Source organism: Aplidium turbinatum, chromosome 17 (genome assembly GCF_918807975.1).
Source record: "Aplidium turbinatum chromosome 17, kaAplTurb1.1, whole genome shotgun sequence".
Classification (NCBI taxonomy): domain Eukaryota; kingdom Metazoa; phylum Chordata; class Ascidiacea; order Aplousobranchia; family Polyclinidae; genus Aplidium; species Aplidium turbinatum.
The window spans coordinates 14,863,919-14,887,703 of record NC_137488.1 but is presented as its reverse complement, the minus strand read 5'-3'; the positions used below and the strand labels follow the sequence as shown (position 1 = coordinate 14,887,703).

Here is a 23,785-nt window from a genome sequence, read left to right as displayed (position 1 = left end):
TAGTCAAGTTTTTTTTTTTTTTATAAGCTGTGCTCTAAGATCAACGTAGCAGTTCAGCATTTATACTTCCTTGTAGCAAGAAATGGATACAACGTCGCAACCTTGCACAATTTGCTATTGTAATGATTTATTGTTGTTATAGAGTGAGCATTTGTCTGCAACCTGAATGGGGAATGGGGATTCGATATTTTTGTATAGTATTTCATTACAGTACAATCTCTCCAATACAACTGATTTTAAGCATTTAAATCTCCCACAGAAACATATCTTTTCTTCATGCTTGACCGGTTTCCTTATTCGCATGATTGGCGTCTGTTTGCGATATTTCCTCTGCTCTCAAGAAACTTCTCATTTTTTTCTCTTTATTGCTGTCTGACACGTTGCAGAGCAGGTTTGTGCGTGAGCGATAGAAAAGATCAACAGAATGGTTAGAACCATGTCATTCCCTCGTCATATCATCACGTATCTCAACAAACTGCATTGTGCAGGCTAAGGTCAGACTTTTGAAGTCGAATTGTTTTTTATTGTTTACTTGTCATGCTGTGACGTCAGTTTTGCTGAGAAAGTTTTTTCAAGTCAGTTTCAGATTTTAGTAGACATTGATTTGGTTATGATGTGATCGCAGGCTAAATAATTAAGTTATCTTGTCAGCTGGTCTTCTGTTGTCTTAGAGTTAGACGATCGCAATACTGAATAGCAGTTTCTATAACCCAGATCAGTCATATGTGTCTTTTCCAAGAGATCAGTTAGATTAAGTATAATGTCGTACTTTCAATTGACTTAGTATGCTCGTGCACACATTTTGTTTTGTTACCCAGTAGAGGTATAGTTTAAACAAATTTTATAGATTCGATGTACGACTAGTAGTCTAATGCTCTTTTAGTTGGTTGACCAAATGTTTGAGTTCACTTGGCCGCTCGCTTTTATTCCGGAAATGTAAGCTAACACGATGTACAGCAGCAGCACAACAACAAAGTAAATTACCATGAAAGCAAACAAAGTTGAAACGGATTAAAACATTTCAACGCTGCCTCTCACGAGTAAAATTGCTGTCAGTAGTTGATAAAGTTTTAAGAAAAACCAAATAGGAAATGAGCCAAGACCGAAGAGAAAACTGAGGCTAGCTTGAAGGTCTGGGGAAAACCCACATACTTTTGACAACATGGCCCTATTCACTTGCAGCATTTGGATTTTTTGTTTTTAGGAGCGATTTTTAACACACACAATAAAGTACCCTCTAGTATAGAGTCTAGATCTACAACTGCAGTCTGTGTTCTGCAGTATCTGACCATCATTATGCATACGTATAGTACAGAAGATCGCCGCCAGACCTATTTTTTCTGAAAGTTAATCGTTGTAGACTGAGCTCTTTGTCAAAGAGAGTGATATGTATTCTTTAGCTTGTTACAGCCGCTACATTAGAGCATAATTGTTCATTTTTATTCAGCACCTTTAACCACAATGCTTTCGTAAAACCTCTAACTTGCAATTACATAAATTTTTGTGTAGACTGCGCGAAGAAAAGCAGCAATTGCTTGAGGCATTTGAAAAACAATCAGAGAGCCTCAATGATGTTCTGAAAAGGTACGTGCTGATGATGATGATGATGATTTAGCTTTTCAGTCCTTAGCCTGTTGGTTAAACGTTTTCTCACCGTCGGTGATGTTTTTCCAATTTATAACATTTTATAAACTGTTTTTATACATAAGCGCCATTGCATATCCGATTTCATGTCAAGCTAAACTTTTCAAAAAAGAGCGTTTTTGCATTTGAAATTACTAATTTCTAATTCAAAATGCAAACCTTTCCTAGTAGTATATCATATGCAACACAATCGCTTCCAGTACTACAAAACTTAAACCAGTTTTGAAGTCAATTTTTACTCCGAAATAGCTGAAGTCGATAGCATACAATTTACAAACCACATAGATATGAAGAAAAAGATTCAGAGTGGAATAAGCTCACCAAGTTAGTAGAAGAACAACAACGGAACCTAGTGCTGGCACAAGCGTCCCAACAAAACAGCAACATCAGCTCAGAAAAGAGCAGCAAAGACCTACAAACCGTTGAAGCCCAACTTTATGCTCTGCAAGAAAAGTACAAGGTGGTTTTTTTGGGTTTAATAATTTGTCATTGAAAATGTAATTCTGTTTGAACGAAAACGAGCAAAGCAGACGTATGGTGCATTTTTTATTTCTCATAGTGGAATTTTGAAGATAAATTTGTCAAAGGCAAACAAAAGTAAGACTGAGCAACTTTAGTACATATCCCTTTGATGGTCATTGAAACTTCGTTTATCGTTTTTAATATGTACAGTACCACTACTACAGTATCATAGCCGATGCGGCCTTTGATGAACTAGATGCTCAGTTCGTAAATTCTTCCAATGTTCCCTTTGTCGTGCAATGTCCCAAAGTGTTCTTGGTTGGCTGATTGATGTATTTCGTTGAAAATTAGATGCAAACGTTGTTCGTTGCCTGCCACGAGCACGTCTCCCGAGAAGGCGACCGCTTAGACAAAGATTTTCAAAGACAGTACAAGCTTGTTTAAATGAAACCCCTTCGGATATTGCCAGGCTGTTGTGGAGCATATAGCTTGGGTGCTTTGAAAAACACTCTATGCAGTTTCTAATTCAGTTTTATTTGCAGGAAAAAATGGACGAAATATCGATCATGAATGATGAAAAAGAAAAGTATGAATATGAATTGCCAGAGCTCAAGGCGAAGTTAAAGAGTTTGCGTGAAGAAAATGAATCTCTAGTCGAGCAGGTCAGTAGAATAGTTTGCAACGTTCACGTATCAGACGTATCACCTCTGCACACGTTGAATCAACAAAAAAGGACGGTTTTTGTAAATGGATACATCTGCTTTATGTATATCAACCATGATTATATCTGCACCAGGCCAAGCAATACTCGAAAACGGTAGAAAATCTCCAGCGAGAGCTTGATCATTCTCTTGAGAATGCTGAAACGAACAACTCCCGGCATCAGGAAGAGAACGAGAGGCTGAAGAGTTTGCTGAGGAGTAAGGACGAGGTGAGATCTTGTTGTTGTGTCATCAACAACTTGCTGCATCAAAATATCTAATCCCATGCATCAAAATCTGTCATTTTTACATTGATTCAACGTCTGGCAGACGTTAAATTAATGCAAAAATGACGGATTTTGTCGCCTCGCTTGCAGCACAAGGCTAAATTAGTTTGCTGAACCATTTGTAGGATTTTTTTCAAAATTTTCTCGCTTGCTTCATCGCTTGATTAACCTCGCTACTGGTGGCACTGGCAGTGCATGGTTTTGGCAAGGGATTGAAGGAATATTAGTCAACCGGTGAAGTTATTAAGGGCCACTCAAAAATCAAAATACTGGTAACTTGAAGTATATATGTTTAAACTGCTGTAAAAATTAGATCTATAAGCATAAGTGGATGCCAAACATCGCTTAAATTCCTATGCCGGTCCGCGAGGCTGTTTTTATTTTAAAACCGGTCCGTGATAAAAAAAACAAAAACATTAGGGACCGTTGCTATAGATAATGACGTTTGGAATGAACACTAGAAACAAAAAAAAACCATCGTAGCCTTGGGATGTAAACCGTATTAAACTTACCAGATAGAAAATAATCTCCTACAACCAGTCGACTTGCTTTCAAATTATTTTGTTTCACCAGTAATAACGTATCGGATTTCTAACTCAGGAAATAACGGCCTTAAACGGAGATATCGCTGATCAAAATCGTGACTTAACGTCACTTGGCCAACAATTGGTGGAGAAGAATTATGAGAATGAGCAGTTGGCGAGCAACTTAACTGAGCACCAAGAGAAGGTTTGCGCATTGCGAGGGTTAAAGTTGGAAATAATAAAGATGCATTTTTTAAATCTTTAACAGTTTTAAATCGTCTTGTAACTGCATTGTTTTAGGTTGAGCTTGTTTGTCCCATACTCTAGTTTGTAAGCCTTAATGCTGCGTTTGCGCGATTAGGTTTCAGCTGGAAGCAGCAGTAATTAGTTTTTTAAACCCTATGCCACATTGGCGCAGGTTGCTCATTTGATGACCGAGCTTCGTGAACGGGACGCCGAGGCAGCTGCACTTTCACAGCACAACGATGGCGCAGTTGAAAGTGCTCAAATCAGGGCCAAGGATCTGGCTGAGTATGTGGCCATGCTCGAATCTCGGATCAAAGAAAGAGACGAAGAATCTTCTGCTTTAAATTTAGAAGTGAGAAAATTTAAGTTAACAAGTTCATGTTAAGTAATAAATACAGTAAACTATCTTGTACCTGCCGGCTTTACTGAAGGGGTAAAAAAGTGTAGCCGTCGTAATATAGCTATCTTAGTTTGTGTAAGAATTGACGTACTTCATCTTGAAACCCAAACTGCAGTATGGCTGGTTCCACTTCTCTTTATGACTATCATGGCCTGTTATAGCTTACGTAATATCGGTTTTGATATGAGGCTATCGTCTTGCTAAATTTTTTTCTGGATCGGCAAGCAATTACCTTTTGTAATTGTTTGATTTGTTTTTTATTATAAAGGTTGAAGATCTAAAGCAGAAGCTGTCTTTGTCAAATCAAAAATTTTCTGATTCGAATCGCAAGCTGCAGGAAAAGGAAGAAAGGTTTCAGACAAAGTTGTATGAAATAGAAGAAAAGTATCACAATCTATTGGTGAGTGGCTCGTTGCAATTTGAAACCAGCTCTATTTTTGACGCTTGCGCAGTGGGTAAGTGTGAGTTGGAATTCTACACGTTTGCACTTTCAAAATTTCAAGCTCTCAAGACGCTTGTTGCTGATTTCAACGATTTTAATCAACAGAATGACCACGAGGAAGCCAAGGAGAAATTCACTTCTGAGTTGAACCAGGAAAAGGAGAACTACAACAAATTAGAAGAAAAGTATGACAACCAGGTTGGTGGGCTTAATGCATGTACCGTTTGCTTGATTAGTTGAGAAACCAAATGAAAACACTTGGTTTTAGACTGCTCTGTTTGTTCAGCTTCGCAAGTTAGGCGGGCGTGTAGAACTTAACTACTAGTGGCAGTGACTTTTTGTTCAAGCGTGTACTGCACATACGAAGACTCCTCCTCTGTGAGCGGAAAATACCATCCAGACCAAGAGTACATTATTGTACAGTTACTTTCCACATCAAATCTTTTTTTGTAATTAGTAAAAACTGCGGCTGACCACTAGGGTGGCACAGGCGCCCCTCAAAAATTAAAATTGCGTCCGATACACCTGAACTTTTTTTTATATGTGACACTTAGTAAAAAAAGCATGTGTGAGAAATTTCAATAAGTTTTGATAAAATTTGGACGTGCAGACTAGGTTTAAAGTTGTTAAAGGTAAATTTTCACAATTTCAATAGTAAAACCCTCTCTAGATCATCAAAACTCAGACATTTCTTCTCAGTTACGGAGTATTTGAACTTCGAACACTTTCTGGTGAACTTACTTACTAATTTACAATCGTACAGACCATGTGTCCATTGTATATGTTCAACAATTTATGAAAAATGCCTAAAAATATGAGGTTTTATGCATTATTATATAAAAAAGGATCCATGTAACGAAAATGCCTATTGAGATGAAATTACTACAGCATTTGAAGAATCAAAAGTAGGCTACATTCATTAACTAATCGTTTTTGTTTATTGAAAACTTTTTGGTCTTTGAAGATCAAAATCTCAGCTGTGTTTGTACGAACTTGGACTAAAAAAAAAATTTTGGATCTTTACACACTAAACATAGTCAGTAAAAACGTAACACAGAAAGATAAACACAAAGCACAATGCTTAGAGTCCAGACATCCACTACTTAACAACAAAATCACAATAGAGTAAAATTTATGGAGACCTACATTTATTTTAACGCTTGCAATAATAGTGAAATGGTAAGGTAAAATGGCAATTAATAACACACAACTATCTAGTGTCTAAATACAAAGTAAAATGCAGCATAATAGGCTACCGGTATGCTATGACAGGCTGCAAATAATGCTGATTGCAACGTTGTGTAAGTTGACAACACTTTATAGAGTTATACAGTCAGTACTTTGACAATTACATGGTTAAAAACCATGTGCCCTCAGACTGTAGTTGTCGAGTACGTTGATTAGGTAATACCTTCCTCGCATTTTCGACTACTTGGAGAATGTTTTGGTAGCGTTCTTCAAGGTTTGAAGTTGACAAGAAGTCATGGGCCAACTTGACGCCTCGCTCAGCGGCATCATTAACGACTCTGAAAGCATCAACTTTCTCTTTCGCCTCAACATATGTAAACCACCATGATACATAGAAATAAACTGTAAATTGTAGAAACCTCTTTAACTTTTCGAGTTGAGATGCTTTCATGATGGCATTTTTTTGGGGCAATTTATGAATTTCGTCTTGTAAGAGCACAATTTTCAGTGAATATATAAGTTTGCTCATCCACCTGGCTCTGTGTAATGCACCAGGTCTTTGGAGAGACATATCCTTACTGGTAGGTGGCTCAATGTTTAAGTACAATTGATACAAATTCAAAAGTTCTAATTAGTCGCTTCTTAAAAATTTGGATGATTCTGGATGGAGCTTCATCTGATTTATCAGCTCAGACAATTCTTCGCGCTTGCTGGCAAGCAGATCAATTTCCTCGTGCGATTTTGATGTATGAAAACAACCTGATGCGCTATCAGAAAGAGTTTGAAAATTGCTTTTAAAGCGTTGAAATATGGAAATGTTGGGTCCACTGCTGCTTTCTATTTTGAGTTCTTCCCAAACATGCGTCAGTATTATCTCCCCAATATGATGCCTGCATGCTGCCCAAAGTAGGCCTTTTCCAAGATGATCTTGTATTTGGATACAGGCAATGCTGTATTTGAGGGTATACGGCGGTATACGCAGTATACTCTCTGCTTTTTTGAGCAATTATGGTATACCCTCTGGTTTTCCAAAGAGAGTGCTTATGCTATCCTTACTGATTCTTGACAACTACTAACTAACTACTTAACCATTTGAGGACCAATGGTACCTGGGTGTACCATGAACTTAATTCCGTACTCGTATAATTTTGATGTTGATAATTCATGTTATGGTAGAATAAAGACTATTTTGTAAGTTGTGTATTATTTATCATTTTGGAAAATCTGACAGTATACCCTGTGCCTTTTTTACGAATACAGCACTGGATACAGGCCGCAGTTTTGTGGCCCGTATTGCTACTTGTGGTGTCAAACACCATTGCAGCAAGACATGCAGTACAGTTCCAATTGTTTAACAATTCCATGCTTGCATTGGCTATTTGCTTTCCGTTTGGATCGGATGTTTGTGCAGGCAAATAAGGAACACCAAGCAGTTTTGAGCCTCCAATACCTGATAGTAATATCGGAAGCCTTTATTCCAAGACCCTGGGTGAGGTCAAGCCAGCTATGTTGATTCAATGTTGCAAGATGGTAAATCAATGTAACAGGCGCGGAGCTGTCATGCTTGACCTCAATTGAGATCTTGACATACTGGCACTGGTCTCCTAACCTAATTCTTGAATTTACCTTGTTTCAATGTGGAGAAAAAGATGAAAAATAGCAAAAAAACTGATGTTCAAACTAAGGAAATCCCCTAATTTTACTGTATTTCAGTTTAGACTTTCGTTTTCAATCTGCACATCCAATTTTTGTCCAATCTCAATCAAACTTTGCAAAGTGCCTTAATATGTGAAATGTCACATCAGAAAAAAAGTTCAGGTGATTTCGGCCACATGAGGGCGCCTGTGGCACCCTACTGACCACCTGTCGTAGTAAGCTGCGCCCTTTTGGGGCAAATTTTTAATTTCAATTGGGGGGATATCTAAATATCTGTGTATGCCTGAAAAATAAAGGCATGTAAAAAAATTTTTTTGGTCAATGTTTAGACCCTGCTGTTGGCCCCGGAACATTTGCAGGTTACCAGAATTTTGAAATCCTTATAAAATCTTAATCTTTTGTGCTAGGTATGGCATGTTGGTATTCATTTCTATTGTTTTTGGATACTTAATCCATTTATTGAGTCTACAGATAAATTTGGACATGTTTTAAAATTTTAATTTTTGCAACGATGACACATTTTCTTGCATTTTATGTAAATTTTTGTGGTTTCTGAAGGTTATGAAAGTAGCAAGTTGGATTTACTGGTTCTGGTACATTCTGAAATAGTATAAATAGACTCATTAGTTAAACATTTTAACAAAAACAATGGCTAAGGAAGTCCAAATGAAAAAAATAGTATTATATTTCTTATATATGTAACAAATTATATGACAGGCATGTAAGCATGTATTCTGTTTCTCCACCCATTAACTTGATTCCGATTTTACCTTCTAGAATACTACAAAATATACCTACCTGACTTATTCTATTGAGTGTATTGTATTAGCTGAGTGTAAGAATGGCATAACGATCTTCAATAAAGGTTGATCCTTTAGAAATAGGAAAGTATGAGTCGATAAAACATCCGAACTTCCGCTTCATTTGAATGTACTCAGACATTTTCTCTATCTCCGTACATTTCAATTTACGAATTACACAACATCTAGTCAACTGCACAATCAACTCTACGAAGACATCATCAACATATATTTATCTGCATTTATAGCAGCCACAAAGTGCAAGAAGACCATCATAGGCCAAATAAAAGAGCTTGAAACCAAAACAAAGACTGTGACCAAAAACAAGAATAACCAGTAGATTCTTAGGTTCAATAAAAAAAATTTAGGAAGTCTTAACTTTAAAATTTGTATTCTACAGAAAAATGTGTTAAACTCAATGAAAATTAACATATCAGACATATATTATGTGTTATTTGAGGAGATGGTACAAACTCTAATACTGGCTGGAAGGATGGTTCAATGGTCCATATCGAAAGAAGTCTAGGAAGACCTTGTCAGCGTGTAGTTTGCTAACTTCACCATGGCGAGTTACCACTTTGCAAACTTTTTGAACACATTTATGGATCAACTTCAGGGCCAAACAGTTTTAATGGCCCAATCGGAAAAATGCTTGCCAAAAATGTATGGGAAATGGAGCCAATACTGTTTGAACCACTAAATGATAAATATACCAAAATATCCTGAAATTTTGGATCAAATTGAGCAGAATCTCTCAAATGATGCAAAGCACCTGCATGAGCTGGGAAAGGCGACCAATAGTGGAAATCTTCCAGAAAGTTTGATCAAGAAAAAAATTGGCCCACTGTGTCACTCGTGCTGGTTAACTCTAACTTATATGTTGATTATTATTGCACCTAAGCATCTGCTGCTTATTCTTGTTTTTGTTCACAGTCTTTCTTTTGGTTTCAAGCTCTTTTATTTGGTCTATAATGGTCTTCTTGCACTTTGTGGCTGCTGTAGATGCAGATGAATATAATGACGTCTTCGTGCAGTTGACTAGAAGTTGTGGAATTCATAAATTGAAATGTACGGAGATAGAGAAAATGTCTTAGTACATTCAAACGAAGCGGAAGTTCGGATGTTTTCATTGACTCATACTTTCCTATTTCTAAAGGATCATCCTTTATTGAAGATCGTTATGCCATTCTGGCACAGCGGATAAGGCACTCGCTTTCCAATCATGCAATCCTGGTTCGACTCCCGGCTGAACCTGGTTGTTGAAAATCACCGCTCACCTCTACCCAGGGTGTAATAAATTGGGTGGGCGTAGTTACTGAAGTAAAGGCGGCCGAGAAAAAGGAACTGGCCACCCTACTCTCATTAGTGCCGAAGGCTTAGTATAATGAGAACCTTATCTTCTCATCCCCCGATGCTTGGATCAAGTATGGGACTCACCTTTTTATGCCATTCTTACACTCAGGTAATATTTAATACATTCAATAAAATAAGTCAGGTAGGTATATTTCGTAGTATTCTGGAAGGTAAAATCGGAATCAAGTTAATGGGTGGAGAAACAGCATACATACTTACATTCCTGTCATGTAATTTGTTACATAAATAACAATTATAATACTATTTTTTCATGTGGACTTCCTTAGCCATTGTTTTTGTTAAAATGTTTAACTAATGAGTCTATTTATATTGCTTCAGAATGTACCAGAACCAGTAAATTCAACTTGCTACTTTCATAACGTTCAGAAACCACAAAAATTTACATAAAATGCAAGAAAATGTGTCAACGTTGCAAAAATTAAAATTTTAAAACATGTCTAAATTTGTCTGTAGACTTAATAAATGGATTAAGTATCCAAAAACAATAGAAATGAATACCAACATGCCATACCTAGCACAAAAGATTAAGATTTTATGAGGATTTCAAAATTCTGGTAACCTGCAAAGTGCAAATGTTCCGGGGCCGACAGCAGGGTCTAAACATTGACCAAAAAAATTTTTTTTTGCGTGCCCTTGTTTTTCAGGCATACACAGATATTTAGATATCCCCCCAATTGAAATTAAAAATTTGCCCCAAAAGGGCGCAGCTTACTGTCCTAGGGAATCGAAGTCGCGGCATTGATGCCAGGGCGTCAACCACGACCCTTCCTGCCACTGGTTATTCTGTTTTAATGCTTCACATTTATCTCTCATTTAAAAACTTTTTCAATGTGATATTGGAATGTAGAGAATGCGATGATGTCTTCATCCCAAAGAAATAGACAATATTGCACTTAGCTGATAAAATCAAATTTATTCTAAAGCTTTCGCCATACAAGTGTGGCTTCGTCAGTACCAGATCGTTGTTGTCAAAGTAGATCATTCTACCGTGATAAGGATGTTCAAAGTGGTGCTCTTTATTTCATTGGTTGATCATACTGCGCATCCATTTGGGTCTTTAAGTTCAAGGGAATTTATTTTACGAAAAGTTTTGTGGTGAAGTTACGCTTTACTTCATTTCACCGTTGTCAATTTGAATTTTATAATTTGAATCCAAGCAATTTCATCTATTGCGAGATTATTAGGGCGAGACTACAGAAGGCTTAGTCGTTTTTTTCCAAAATAAATGAACTTTTACCTTTTTAATGTTTTTACCTTGGTTTTTAAGGTTTCCGAGGTGCGTAGTTTGACTTCAATGCTGGAAGGTCAAATACAAGAAGTAAACCAACACCACCAAGCGGCTGCAGCTAACATGGAACGTAAACTCGTCGATGTGGAAAACTTGCTGGAGGTCGAAAGATCTAAAGTTGAAAATAACGAGCGGGAATTGTTGAAGAAAATCGAAGAAACATCACAAATGAAACTAACGGTATTGGATGGTTTTGTATTCAATTAATTTGCAATTTATTCAGTGTTTGTCGTTTGGGTTGCACCTACACAGGTGCGGTAACCGGTAGTGTATCGTAGTTGCCATCTAGTCTAGATTGACCTTACATGGATATCTCACTAAGGCGAAAACGCTGTGCTCTGTTAACGGAAGAGTTTTATTTTAGATCAGCGAGCAAGAGAAATGGCAAGTTGAGTTGGGAGAAAAGGATAAACTTTGCGAAGACCTGAAGTCGTCCTGCAGGTGTGCTAGCTATCTACGAATAACGGCACTAACTACTAATTACAATAACATGGAGAGAGAACGAAAAATGTCTCATTCTCTTCATCAGTCCTTTAATCATGTCTGCGATCTTCTTCGTGTGCCACACCACCGTATCCCAGAGCATCACGCCAGCTCTTACTCTATCGTATCTGTGATCATAAATACCGCTGTATCTTCTCGTTTTAGAAACTGATGCTGCATGTTAACGCACACGAGGTTGCGCTTGTGGCTTTCTGAACCAGCCTTTGATCTTGGCTAGTCAGGCTTGCGGCTAAATATTCATCAAAAACTGAAACGCAAAGTTATTAATAAGCAAGGCCAGTGAAGCTATTTGGCTGATTATTTCGGAAGCTTGTAAATTACAAAATATTTCATACATTATGAACAGGTTTAAACTTAATACAACGAATTACCTTATTAAACGCATCAGGTGGTTTGTAGTATCAAGTTTTAATTATGAAATATATGCAAGCTGATAAACCGCGATGGGTTATTTTAGCCTCTTGGAAGAGAGATTGAGTGATGCATTGAAAAGAGCTCGAAATGGCGAAGAAGAGTCTTCCAGACTGGAGCAGCAGCTCTCTGGTGTCTTGGAACGGCTGCAGGAGCGAGAGGAACTTGTAAAGAGACTCGGTTCCGAAATAAGTAAAAACAGTGAAGAAGTGAGATCTCTGAAAGAAGCTCTCAGAGTTGAAAGCGAAAGACAGGTCAGTAATTTTGAAACGGAGTGTATAGGTTTCGGAATACCGTAGTGACGTATTTTTCGTAACAACAAGATAGTCACTTTCTGACCGCTAAGTGATTCTATTTCGTGTGAAACATGAATATCGAAATTATTGAAAAATCAATGCTATTCATGTAATCAAAGTTATTCTTACCTTTCACAGCAAATCATTACCGTTTTTTTAGCTGAACGAACTTAACTCTGTGGTTGAGTCACGCATGAGTGAACGTGATCAGCAAGTATTAGCAGCGACCAATCAAATCGATCAACTGAAAGACGTCATAGAACAAAAAGATTTAGAACTTGAAAAATTGCAAAAGGATTGCGACAGTAAGTAAAAGGTTTTCAACTGAGCATTTGAATAAGTTTAATCTATTTCTTTAATGTAAGGTATAACAACGTCAGCCTCCGACCATAATCGCCTCATAAAATGCACTTTGGAGAAAACCGACAAAACTCATTGTCTAAAATGCCTAAATCACACACCTGAGTTGGGCAGTTATTGCTTTTGATACGTAGTGAATTTTCTGATAGGTTAATGAGTTAGAAATACTAGCTATGTGATTCTGCATGGTTGTGAGTGCTGAGTTACACGTTTATCTCAATTTGGAGAAAATATGAGTTAGGCACATGCTATGAAGCTGACGACAAGTTACCAGCAATATTAGTTACTACTTTCGTACTCCGATATCTTTTTTCGTATGGTTCTTCACAGTTGCATTTGATAACAAATGCTTGAATTTGTATTTTTTGTTTTGCAAATGTTTTTGTTTTATTGTAATGTTTCTTTTCAGCAGAAGTTATGCAGCGTAGCCTTGCTGCTTTCATTATAAAAGTTTTTTTCTGCAGTGTACAAAAAATCGAATTCTGAGATTACGGATTCTATGAACGAATTCAAAGAAGCTGCATTAGCTTCAGGAGAGGAGATGGCACAATTACAAGACAACTTTCTAAGGAAAGAAGAGTCTTGGATGGCAACATGTGTGCAGATGGAGCAGCAGGTATTGCAGATTTGTGTTGGTAGGTAGCTTTTCTAAGGATTGGCTTCGTTTTTGCTGTTAGGGTATGTTGCTGCCAAATGTCGACTTCCCTGAAAGAACGAAATGCGCATTTGTGACGATACAAATAAAATAAAATTTTATGCTCATCGTGCAAACGAGTTTAAAATTCAATTTGTGTATGATTATATCTACGTTAACAAGCGCTTGGTTTATTATACAATAGAGTCAGTTTATGTTTAGCACGAATAATCTTTGAATTCGATTTAGGTCAAAGATTTGTCAGAGGAATCTAACAAATCACTTCTCGAATCTTCTAAACGAGACGAAGAAATCTCAAGCTTAAGTCAACAATTGAATCAGTCGAAAGAAGAAACAGAAGCCCTTAAAGAACAGGTGCTGTGACTAAGAACCAGAAATCTCATTTGATGTTTAACCGTAGTTTAGACTTGATAAATCCATGTTGAAAGATTAACTGTTCTTCTCAAAACTGTTTTTGTTATGCGTCTAGCAGAAATTGCTGTTTCAACAAGTAACTTTCTTGAGCTAAAATATTATCTAATTAATGAGTAAGAAGCCTCTCCTAACATGTCATATTTTCAGGCGTCTAAACATGATGCGCAGAAGGAAAAAGTGAAAAAGATAGTTCGGGCATTGCAACTTCAGCTAAAACATGCCAAGGACGAAAAACAAGCATTAGAAACTCAGCTTGCTGAAATTAAAGGCGATTTGTCGTCCAAGTCCCAGATTGTGGAAGAAAAGCTGCTGAAACAAGAGGCCACTGATGATAAAATGAAATCTCTCCTTGACCAAGTACAGGAGTTGGAGCAGGTACGGTATTTTGAAAAATATTTTGCATTACAATGACAAAATTATTATTGAAACAATGGCTGTGAATATGTTTTTCTTTAGTGATATGGCCGTGCTGCGTTGATCTTACTTGTCAATTCTGTAATTTCATATTTTTGTATCCTTCTACAGCGAAAATTTCCGACAAAAACTGTTTTCTATTGAACCAGTTTCTTTTGTATTTCAGGAACTCCTGGCATCTCAAAGAAAGTGCGAGGAGTCGGAAATTCTTTCTTCATCTTTGAAAGATCAAATTGCTTCAGTAATGATAAGCTCCAAGGAGGACTTAGATGTCAAGGATGACATGGTTGCTCGTTTGAAATTAGAGATCACAAACTTAACGGAAAAACGAGTTGAAGAAGATCAGCTTTGGAAGTTGAAGTTGGAAGAGCTTTCTGCTCTTCAAGAAGCCAAAGATGCTGAGAATTCTGAATTATTAAAACAAGCTGATATTTTGAAGAAAGAACAAGCTGAGTTGGCACATTCAAGCCAAGACACGTCAGATCAGATCAAACAGCTGAAGCTTCAGGTCGAAGAATTAACTTCGTCAAAGAGTCACATTTTAGAAGAAAGTTTCCTCATGAAAGAAACTTTAGCTGCTGCTCAAGAAGACAAAAGTTTATTGGAACAAAAAATGTCTCTTCTTTCGATGGAAAAAGCTGAAATTCTATCAAAGTTTGACGAAGCAGAATCATTAAATGATGCCCTAGAACTCAAAATAAAAAGTTTGGTTACAGCAAATGAAGATTTGGAAGCAAACAAAAAACAGACTGCTCTTCTAGAAGAAAAAAATAAATTGCTGGAAACGAAATTAAACGAGGTAGAAGAAGATTTGCAGAAAAGCAAAGAAGTAAATACAGAAATGCTGAAGGAACTGAATGATATGAAAGAAAAGATTTTTGAGGCTGACAATTTGCAAACGGAACTGCAGCAAACAATTCTTGATCGTACGAAGATGCTGGAGGAGCGGAATGACATTGTTTCTTCTCTTCAGGAAGAAAATAAGTCTCTCCAAACACTGATAAGGGAAAGAGATGAAGAAAACAAGGTCACGAATGAACGCAGTTTGCGATCAACGGAAGAACAAGAGATGTTGCAAGATTCTCTGCGTTCCAACATCCAGCAGCTCAATCAAGCGCTCCATGATGTCAGCAGTGAATCTGAAGTTCTAAAGCAGGAAAATCTAACACTTAAGGAGGATTTGAAGATGAAGGAGGATGACATCTTTGAGCTCAAAAAGGAAAAATTGATCAAAGGATCACTCCAGGAAGCAAAAGAAGAAGAAGTGATGACACTGCTTGCGGAAAAAGATGAACTTCTTCGAGGTATGGCAAGCAAAGAAGAAGAAATGTTATCAATGACTTCTCAAATGACTCAAATAAGAGAAGAAAAACGTATTTTGCAGGAAAACGATCATTTGTTAAATGAAAACATTGCTTCACTGAATGAAGCTGTTATTCATCTAAAATCTGAACAACAGCGAACCAAGGATGCTTTGCAAGGGAAAGAAGACGAAGAAAAGAGTGTTAATGAAAATATGGAACATTTCATTGCTGTTCTCAACGATCAATTGGCTGCTTTGCAAGAAGAATGTGAAGTGCTGAGGAAGAAAGAAACTGAGTTGACCGAAGCGAATTCATCAGTTTGTGAAGAAAACAATAAGTTGCTGACACAAATGTCTGAAGCAAACGAAAAACTGATGGACAGTGAAAAAAAATTAGAAGAACTTCAACAGCAGATGTTGGAGGAAGTGAGAAAAAGCGAAGAAGCACAAAATCGTTCTGAAGAGACACAAATCCTTCTCAATGAAATGAAAACACAAATGAAGGCATTTTCTTTATCCAGTCAGGAGAGAGAAGAAAGGATTAAGGAAGAGAGTGACGCAAAGATCGAAAGTGCTGAAAAAGATTTAAGTTTAGGGAAAGAAGAAGCATTGCAGTTGCAACTCAAGCTTGAAGAATCGCAAACTCAATATCGGAATGTTTTTAACGAATACAAAACCTTGCAAGAAACGCTTGAGAAAGAAAAAATAACTGTTGGTGACCTAGAAATGAAATGCGCCACTCTCCAAGAAGAGGTTAGAAAAATGACGGAAGTTAAACTGCAAACTGATGCTCAAGTAAGTGTTCTTATAGTTAAACTTTTGTGCTTAACTATCTTTATACGCTGTACTGATACAGATTGTTATTTTATAGCGGCCACGACTAAGTTTGATCAAGTGATAATGAGGATTTTCTGTGATGTTGTTTTAGTTTGTACTTTCGGTCTCGGAGCACGTAGTAAAACTAGAATTTAGCTGTATGGTGCTACAACTAAAAAGGAATCCTTTATCCTTCTGGCTAATATTGTATGTTAACTTTTTTTAATATAGTGCTTACTTTATTGTAAGAAAGGAATCGTGGAGTTATTGTGTAGATCACTACAACAATAATTCATACAGTATAATTATCAGGTTACAACTTGTACTGAATTTAGAATAATTAAACTAGATATGATGTAACAATGAGGTGTAAACTTAAGCTATTTTTAATTTATAAATTTGTTTTCAGTAACGCAATAATTACTCCAAATACAACTTGTAAATTTGTCACCACACCAATGAATAACTTCCAGCGTGATTTTTGACCATAGCATACAATGGCATAGACATTATTTTCAGTGTTTCTATGATTCTATTTCTTAATGTTGATCTGGTGGTTTATTTCAGGTTGAGGAGTTTAATTCTTCCATCGCGACGAAAGAAGAAGTGATGGAAGCCATGCGAGCAGAGTTACTCAATGCTAAAGCTGATGTCGATCAACTCAGCAAAAAGCTTCAAGAAACAGATGTCGCTTCAAATGAATCCTTTGAACTCGCTGATAAGATTCTGAGCCTTGAAAAATTGGTTGAAGAAAAGGAGAAACTATTTTCCGAATCGCAGCGAAAGATGAAGGCTTCGCTTGTGTCGAGGAAGTCGCTGATGAACAAAGTAAAAGAATTTGAAACGCAAAAAATGGAAATGGAAACACTGAATGCGTCGCTTGCTGCAGAAAAATCTGATTTAGAAAGTCAATTATCAGAATCGATGAATTCTTCTCAATTGATGGAAGACAATTTGTTAGAAAGGAAACGTGACGAAAATAAAGCGATAGAGGAGTTACAAACTGTTAAAAATGATCTTGATACAAGCAATCAGGCATTGAACAAGTACCGGGATGATTTAACTAAGAAGGAAAAAAAGATTGAAGCACTGACTGAAGAAAATACAACTCTTGTGAAAAACAACCAATCCTTGCAAAGCAACATGAAAGAAATGGAAGAAGTTATTTTTCAACTCCGAGATGCCAATGTCATCAAAGAAGCACTGCAGGAGACTGTGGAAGCTAACAAGGAAGGTATGTTGGCAATGATGGAGGAGAAAGAAGAACTTATTCATCGATTGAAAGTTAAAGATGAAGAGCTGCTCTCAATTGGAACTGAAATCACTCAGATTAAAGAAGAAAGAGTCCGGGAATCTGACAATATTAAATTTATGCTTGATTCCAAAGAGACACAACTTCAAGATCTGATCCATAATTTAAAGAAGTTTCAAGAGGATTTTGACAAAGCGAATAAACAAAAGGAACAAAGTGAATCGGCATTCGAAGAAGCAATCTCAGAAAAACATATTTTGGAGGAAAGTATCCACCAATTAAATGAAAACATTGTTTCCTTGAACGAAGAAGTTGTTCATCTGAAGTCAGAACAACAGCTAACCAAAGGAAGAGAGGACGAAGAAAAGAGTGTTAAGGAAAATCTGGAACACTCCATTGCTGTTCTCAACAATCAATTAGCTGCTTTGCAAGAAGAATGTGAAGTGCTGAGGAAGAAAGAAACTGAGTTGACCGAATCGAATTCATCAGTTTGTGAAGAGAACAATAAGTTGCTGACACAAATGTCTGAAGCAAACGAAAAACTGATGGACAGTGAAAAAAAATTAGAAGAACTTCAACAGCAGATGTTGGAGGAAGTGAGAAAAAGTAAAGAAGCACAAAATCGTTCTGAAGAGACACAAATCCTCCTCAATGAAATGAAAACACAAATGAATGAATTTTCTTTATCCAGTCAGAAAAAAGAAGAAACAATTAAAAAAGAGAGTGACGCAAGGATTGAAAGTGCTGAAAAAGATTTACTTTCAATGAAAGAAGAAGCAGCCCAGTTGCAACTCCAGCTGGAAGAATCGCAAACTCAATATCGAAATGTTTTTAACGAAAACGTGAAGCTGCATGAAGCATTGTCAAAAGCTCCAGACCCTGATGTGATGTTGAAGAGTTCAGATGAATCACGCGAGGAAATAGAACAACTTAAGCAGTTGGTTGAAGAAAAAGAGAAGTTGTTTTCAGACACCCAGAGAAAGCTAAAAGCCTCGCTTGTGTCTAGAAAGGGTTTGATGGCCAAAGTTAAAGAGTTTGAAACACAGAGATTGGTAATGGAAACACTGAACGCCTCTCTGACAGAAGAAAAATCCGCGTTGGAAAATCGGCTGTCAGATTCAATGAACACTTCAATCGAAGGAAGTTTGTTGGAAAGCCACAGCGATGATAGCAAACTTTTGGAAGAAATGCAAACCCTCAAAGATGACCTAAAAGCGAAAGAGCAAGATTTAGACACACTTCAGACTGGCCATGATAATTTATTGACTCAAACAAAAATTTTAACCGAAGAAAAAGCTTCTCTTTCAGCCTCCATTGAAACTTTGAAAGTGGAAAATGAAGAAATACCAAGGCTGCAAGAAAGGCTTGAATTGTTAAACCAGGAGTATGAACGTCAAACTAATTCGAATTCTGAGCAAATATCCGTTCTAAATCAGCAGATTTCTGAGTTAAATCAGGAAGTGCTCAGCCTTAAAGCAACAAATTCACACTTGGAAGAAGCGACTGCTTCAAACGCAGAAGAAAATGCTCAGTTACACAGACAGTTGACTGCAAACAAGAAATCCCAAGAAGATCTCAAAGAGTTGGAACACAAGATCGATTCTCTGGAAGAAGAAAATCAGAAACTTTGCAACGAGGTGATAACTTTGAATGAAGCACGCGACAATGCATCAGAAAACATAAATGACTTGCAAGCTCAACTCACGTCATCATCTGAGGAACTAGAAGCTGCCCGCACTGCAGTGGAAACATTGACACAAGAGCTGAAGGATATCAAAGAACGTAACGATTCTGTCACAAATTCTGAAGACGAAAACGTGATTGAAATGCTAAGGCAAGGGTTGAATGAAAAGTCCGCACTTCTAGATGAGTTGCAGCATCAGCTCAAGAGCGAACAAGCATCTTTTGAAAACGTTCGAGGTGAATTTGCTGCCGAAAGGTCGGACTTTGAAAAACTATTGCAACAAAATCAAATAACGATTGAGCAACTTACGATTGACAAGGAGAGCTTAGCTAAAGAAACCATTGCTGAAAAAGACATTTCCCAAGCCAACATTGATAGTTTGAATGAAAAAATACTGGAACTCCAAACTGCAGTTGAAAATGAAAGAGAGAAGATGGCGTCACTGGACTGTGCTCACATGAATGAGGTTCAAGAGCTTAACAAGAAAATCGAGGAATTGTCCGAAAAATCAAAGGCCGATTCTGTTCAATATGAAACTTTGAAACAGTCGGCGGTGTCTGATGACAAGTTTGCGACGCTACAGAGAAAACTTAAAGCTGCTTTGCTGTCAAGAAAAGAATTAATCGCCGAGACAAAGAAGCAAAGTGAAGAACTGAACGCCAAAACACTGCAGTTGCAGAAAAGCAAAGACAACATTGACACTTTGCAAACATCGCTGAACGCTGGTGACGTCACCGCTGCCCAACTAAATAGCAATATCAATAACCTTGAGAAAAGCTTATCTGAGAAAAATGATGAATTAGAAAATTTGAATAAACAATTAAACAGCCAGCATGATTTGGTGAACAAGTTGAAAGAAGAAAAGTTAAAGCTTGGTAAAACAGTCGAAGAACTAAAAACAGAAATTTCAACCTTGCAAACCTGTAATAAGGACATGAACGAGATGGTCTCCGCTATGGAGACGAGGACATCAAAGTTGGAAAAAACTGTTACAAGCCGAACAGAATCGCTGCGATCAGCACAAAAGTGCATTCGGAAACTGGAAAATTCTCTTGAACAAGGAGAAGGGAATGGCCGTGACTCTAACGAATTGAAAAAGAAAATCAAAGAATTAGAAGATAAGTGTGACGTCATCACTTTGAAATGCGACTTGCTGGAAGCGGAAAAGCGCGAAAAAATTGTCATGCTTGATCAGGTAACGACTGATTTTGAAAAAGAAGTTGTAGCCAAGGAAGATTTACTTCTACGATGCAAAGGATTGGAGAAGATGTTGAATTCCAACGAATCAAGTGGTGCTGTTCAAACGGGGTCGATTGCCAACGATGATGACTTAAACGAGTTGAAATCCAAATACAGTGAATTGTCGAAGGAATACGATATCTTGAAACAGAAATTAGTTGAATTTGAAAAGCAGCACTCTGCCGATGAAGATGCAAACAAGGTACAAGAAGAATATAATGAATTGTTGCACCAAAATATTGAACTAAAAGATGACAATGAACAGTCCAATGAGAAAATATCTCAACTTCAATGCAAAATTGCGGATCTTGAAAGTGAACTTTTTGAAGCCCAACAGTCTAGCTTGGTAATAAAAGAAAATCCTCAATCTGCGTCTAGGTTGTTGGATGAACGATCCCAAATTGAGAAAGCATCTTTGCAAAGATCGTCCGCTCCTGAAGATGACTTGCATTCAGCAAGGAAGGAAGTGATTAATGAGACATTACGCCAGTTGAAAGCTACGCAGCCTGAAAACTGGGAACAGGAGCCAGGTATTAAGAAGTTGATTAACAAGTTGGAAGAAACCGCTCAAAAAGCTGCTGCCAACAGAAAAGAAGCAAAAGAATGGAAAGCAAAAATGCAAACGATTGAAGAGGAAAGAACAAAGCTTTCAACAGAATTGCTACAATCAAACGAAGTTAACCAAAAGTTGCAGCAAGCAGAAGAAAAACAAAAAGATGAGATGAAAGAACTCCTGGCTGTGAAAGATGAGTTTGAAGCTTTGAAGAAGGTTCACGATGCCTTACAGCGAGACTGTGACCATCTCAATTCTGCTCTTCAAGTAGAAAAAGACAGTTACGAGCAAATACATAGACGTATTGAGCATGAAAATACTCTTCTCCGAAAGAAACTTGAAGAAGGAAAGGACTTGAACGAGAATCTTCATCACCAATTGCAGCAAGCATCTCTCCACTCTTCTGAGGTGAAGCAGCGGTGCAACGTTCTGGAGGAGAGCAATGCAGATCTCCGGACGAAGCTAACTTCCTATTTGTCAGAGTTGGAAAGTGAAAAGATAAAGTTTTTGAACACCAATGAAAAAAGTAAACTTTTCCTCTCTCAAGTTGAAAACAAGTTAAAAACTTCAGAGGAGGAAATACAAAATCTGAAGAAAGAAGTGGAAGAACTTCAACAAGAGAAGGCAATGTTGCAGGTTTGGAGTTATATTTTTGCTCCGTGCACACCAATGCTATATTTTCACTAAATAAAAATATACCTTTTTTTCGATTCTGTTAATTGTAAAGTTGGTTTTTGAACTAAAATATACATAAACTTGTATAATTTTAGGATCAGATGCGTTGTAGGTTTCTACAGAGACCACTAACACCTGTTTAAGTTTGATTGAAACCATTATCTCTAACAATGTTTTAACTATGCTTCTCTAACATGCCTAAAGGTCAATTAGAGAGAAAGCTACGATTTACTTTTCTAGCTTAAATTAAGAGCAGCCGTAGTTGCTTGGGTTGTAGCTGAAATCCTCGCAAAATTGTTAGCCCATTTGTGTTGGTTCATGACAGCTACGCTTGTCTTGATTTTAAGATCAAACTGTCGAGATGACGTATAATATCCTACTTCAGTGGTAATCTGCATCGGCTTATTGCGATATCTTTTGTGACAGTCCTTTTTTTTTCAGGAAAGTCGAGAGGAAGCAGAGAAAAGGTTAACTCTTCTTACCGAAAAGCTCATCTCGGAAGTTGGTCAACTCCAAGAGAGGATGATTTCAGAAAAAGATCAAGCTGAAAGTCGTGCCAAAGAACTCCAATTGAACATTTCGAGTTTAGAAGAGGAAATTGCTTTGAAAGACACCAATTTATCCTCTGCCAATGCGAAGGTGGAGGAATTATCTGATGAGTTGGAAAATTTAAAGAAAGATTTTGTGAACGCAGAAGAAGACATTCAAAAACGTGATGATGAGATTAGTGATCTTACCCAGCTGCTCAATGTTAAAACTGAAGAAAACGTCAACCTCAGTTCTCGAATTGAAGTTGATGCATTGCAAGGTGCTGTGGAGGAAGATCGTGAAGATATGCATGAAAAAATAGAAGAACTGCAGGAAGAGTTGGTGGAGCGCCAATCTCTAGTGGCTGATCTTGTGTCCGATTGCATGCGATTGAAGACAGAACTGTCGTCCATGACATCAGAAAACGAGAAGAATAAAGAAGATTTGTCTGCACTCGTTTCTCAAACCCAGTCATTACTTGCTTTGAAGGCGCAATACGAAGCCAATGAGAATCACTTGAAATCTGAACTTGCCGACAAAGATCGCGTCATTCATAGGCAACAAGAGGAGGTTGATGATGTTAGAAAGGAGCATATGGCCCTTATTAAAGAATTTGGATCCTCTTCTATTCCTGATATTCAAATCTTGCTCTCTGCTTACGTGGAGGATATTAAATTACTGAAAGCTGAGGTCCGGAACAAGGAGCAGGAGATTTCTGATTGGAAAAACGAATTGGAAAATTTGTCAAGAGAAAAAGAAGATTGTGATTTGAAAATTTCAGAAATGTCTTTAGAAATGGAGAGTTTTATGGAGAAGTCTGAAAAGCAGGAAGAAGACTTTTCAGCGCTAATGCAAAGATGTTCTTTCGCTGAAAAAAGTGCATCTGTAATGGAGGAAGAGTTGGAAGAATCTAGGAAAAGATGGGAGAAAGAAAAGATGTCATTCATCATGAAAGTTGATGAGGAAGAAGAAAAATGCAAAGGAGTAGTTCTCCAAGTAGAAGAATACAAGCAACATTTTATGCAGATAAAACAAGAAGCCGATGAGTTTTCGAACGAAATTGAACAAAAATCTTCACAGATTGAACTTCTACAAGATTCTGTTGAAAGATACCAAAGTGAAGCAGAAGCTGAAAGACAGCGCTCCAAGCAATCTCGAGATAACATGGAGCGATTGCGACATGATTTTCTGGAGGAGAATTCAATTTTCCAGCAATTAATTTGTCATGAAAACCCTCAGTTAGTAACTGAAGTTTACCAACAGTCATCAGATGAAAAGCAAAGTGATGATTGCTTCAACTTCCTCCACGTTCGTCTAAGGGATTTAGAAGCAGCTGTCAACAAACAATCCTCTATCAAAGAGACAGAAGAAAAGTTAAGATTGATGAAAGAGCAACTCTATGCCGCTGACGAAAGGCTGCAAGTACAAACCAACCAGGTTAGAAAGTTGTGTCTTGTTATTGCGTTTTAAGTCGTCTGCTTCTATCCAGCATTGTACGTTTGATATTATCTCCTGTGTAGTTGTTCTATCTCACTTAACGGTCACTGGCATATAACAGGTATACTATAGCTCTAACAACGGTTATAACGCATTCGTTTATAGTTTCGTGTAAACTTTTCAATTTGTGATTGTTGCTTTCATATTTGACAAGATAAACCTTTGACACTCA

The 23,785-nt window shown here is 37.3% G+C and overlaps 1 protein-coding gene across 1 annotated transcript in view; it reads left to right on the top strand.

The window, feature by feature from the left end:
* Positions 1 to 23,785, top strand: part of LOC145786230 (uncharacterized) — a 39,701-nt gene that overhangs the window by 12,910 nt on the left and 3,006 nt on the right. Inside the window, exons 21-38 of the mRNA XM_082597873.1 lie at positions 1,510 to 1,584; positions 1,930 to 2,104; positions 2,649 to 2,768; positions 2,903 to 3,037; positions 3,695 to 3,823; positions 4,037 to 4,216; positions 4,533 to 4,664; positions 4,812 to 4,904; positions 10,992 to 11,192; positions 11,377 to 11,453; positions 11,974 to 12,181; positions 12,384 to 12,528; positions 13,048 to 13,199; positions 13,467 to 13,592; positions 13,800 to 14,027; positions 14,233 to 16,164; positions 16,753 to 21,549; positions 22,030 to 23,553. Of these exons, the coding sequence (XP_082453999.1) occupies positions 1,510 to 1,584; positions 1,930 to 2,104; positions 2,649 to 2,768; positions 2,903 to 3,037; positions 3,695 to 3,823; positions 4,037 to 4,216; positions 4,533 to 4,664; positions 4,812 to 4,904; positions 10,992 to 11,192; positions 11,377 to 11,453; positions 11,974 to 12,181; positions 12,384 to 12,528; positions 13,048 to 13,199; positions 13,467 to 13,592; positions 13,800 to 14,027; positions 14,233 to 16,164; positions 16,753 to 21,549; positions 22,030 to 23,553 (10,429 nt within the window). The remainder of the gene's footprint in view (positions 1 to 1,509; positions 1,585 to 1,929; positions 2,105 to 2,648; positions 2,769 to 2,902; positions 3,038 to 3,694; positions 3,824 to 4,036; positions 4,217 to 4,532; positions 4,665 to 4,811; positions 4,905 to 10,991; positions 11,193 to 11,376; positions 11,454 to 11,973; positions 12,182 to 12,383; positions 12,529 to 13,047; positions 13,200 to 13,466; positions 13,593 to 13,799; positions 14,028 to 14,232; positions 16,165 to 16,752; positions 21,550 to 22,029; positions 23,554 to 23,785) is intronic.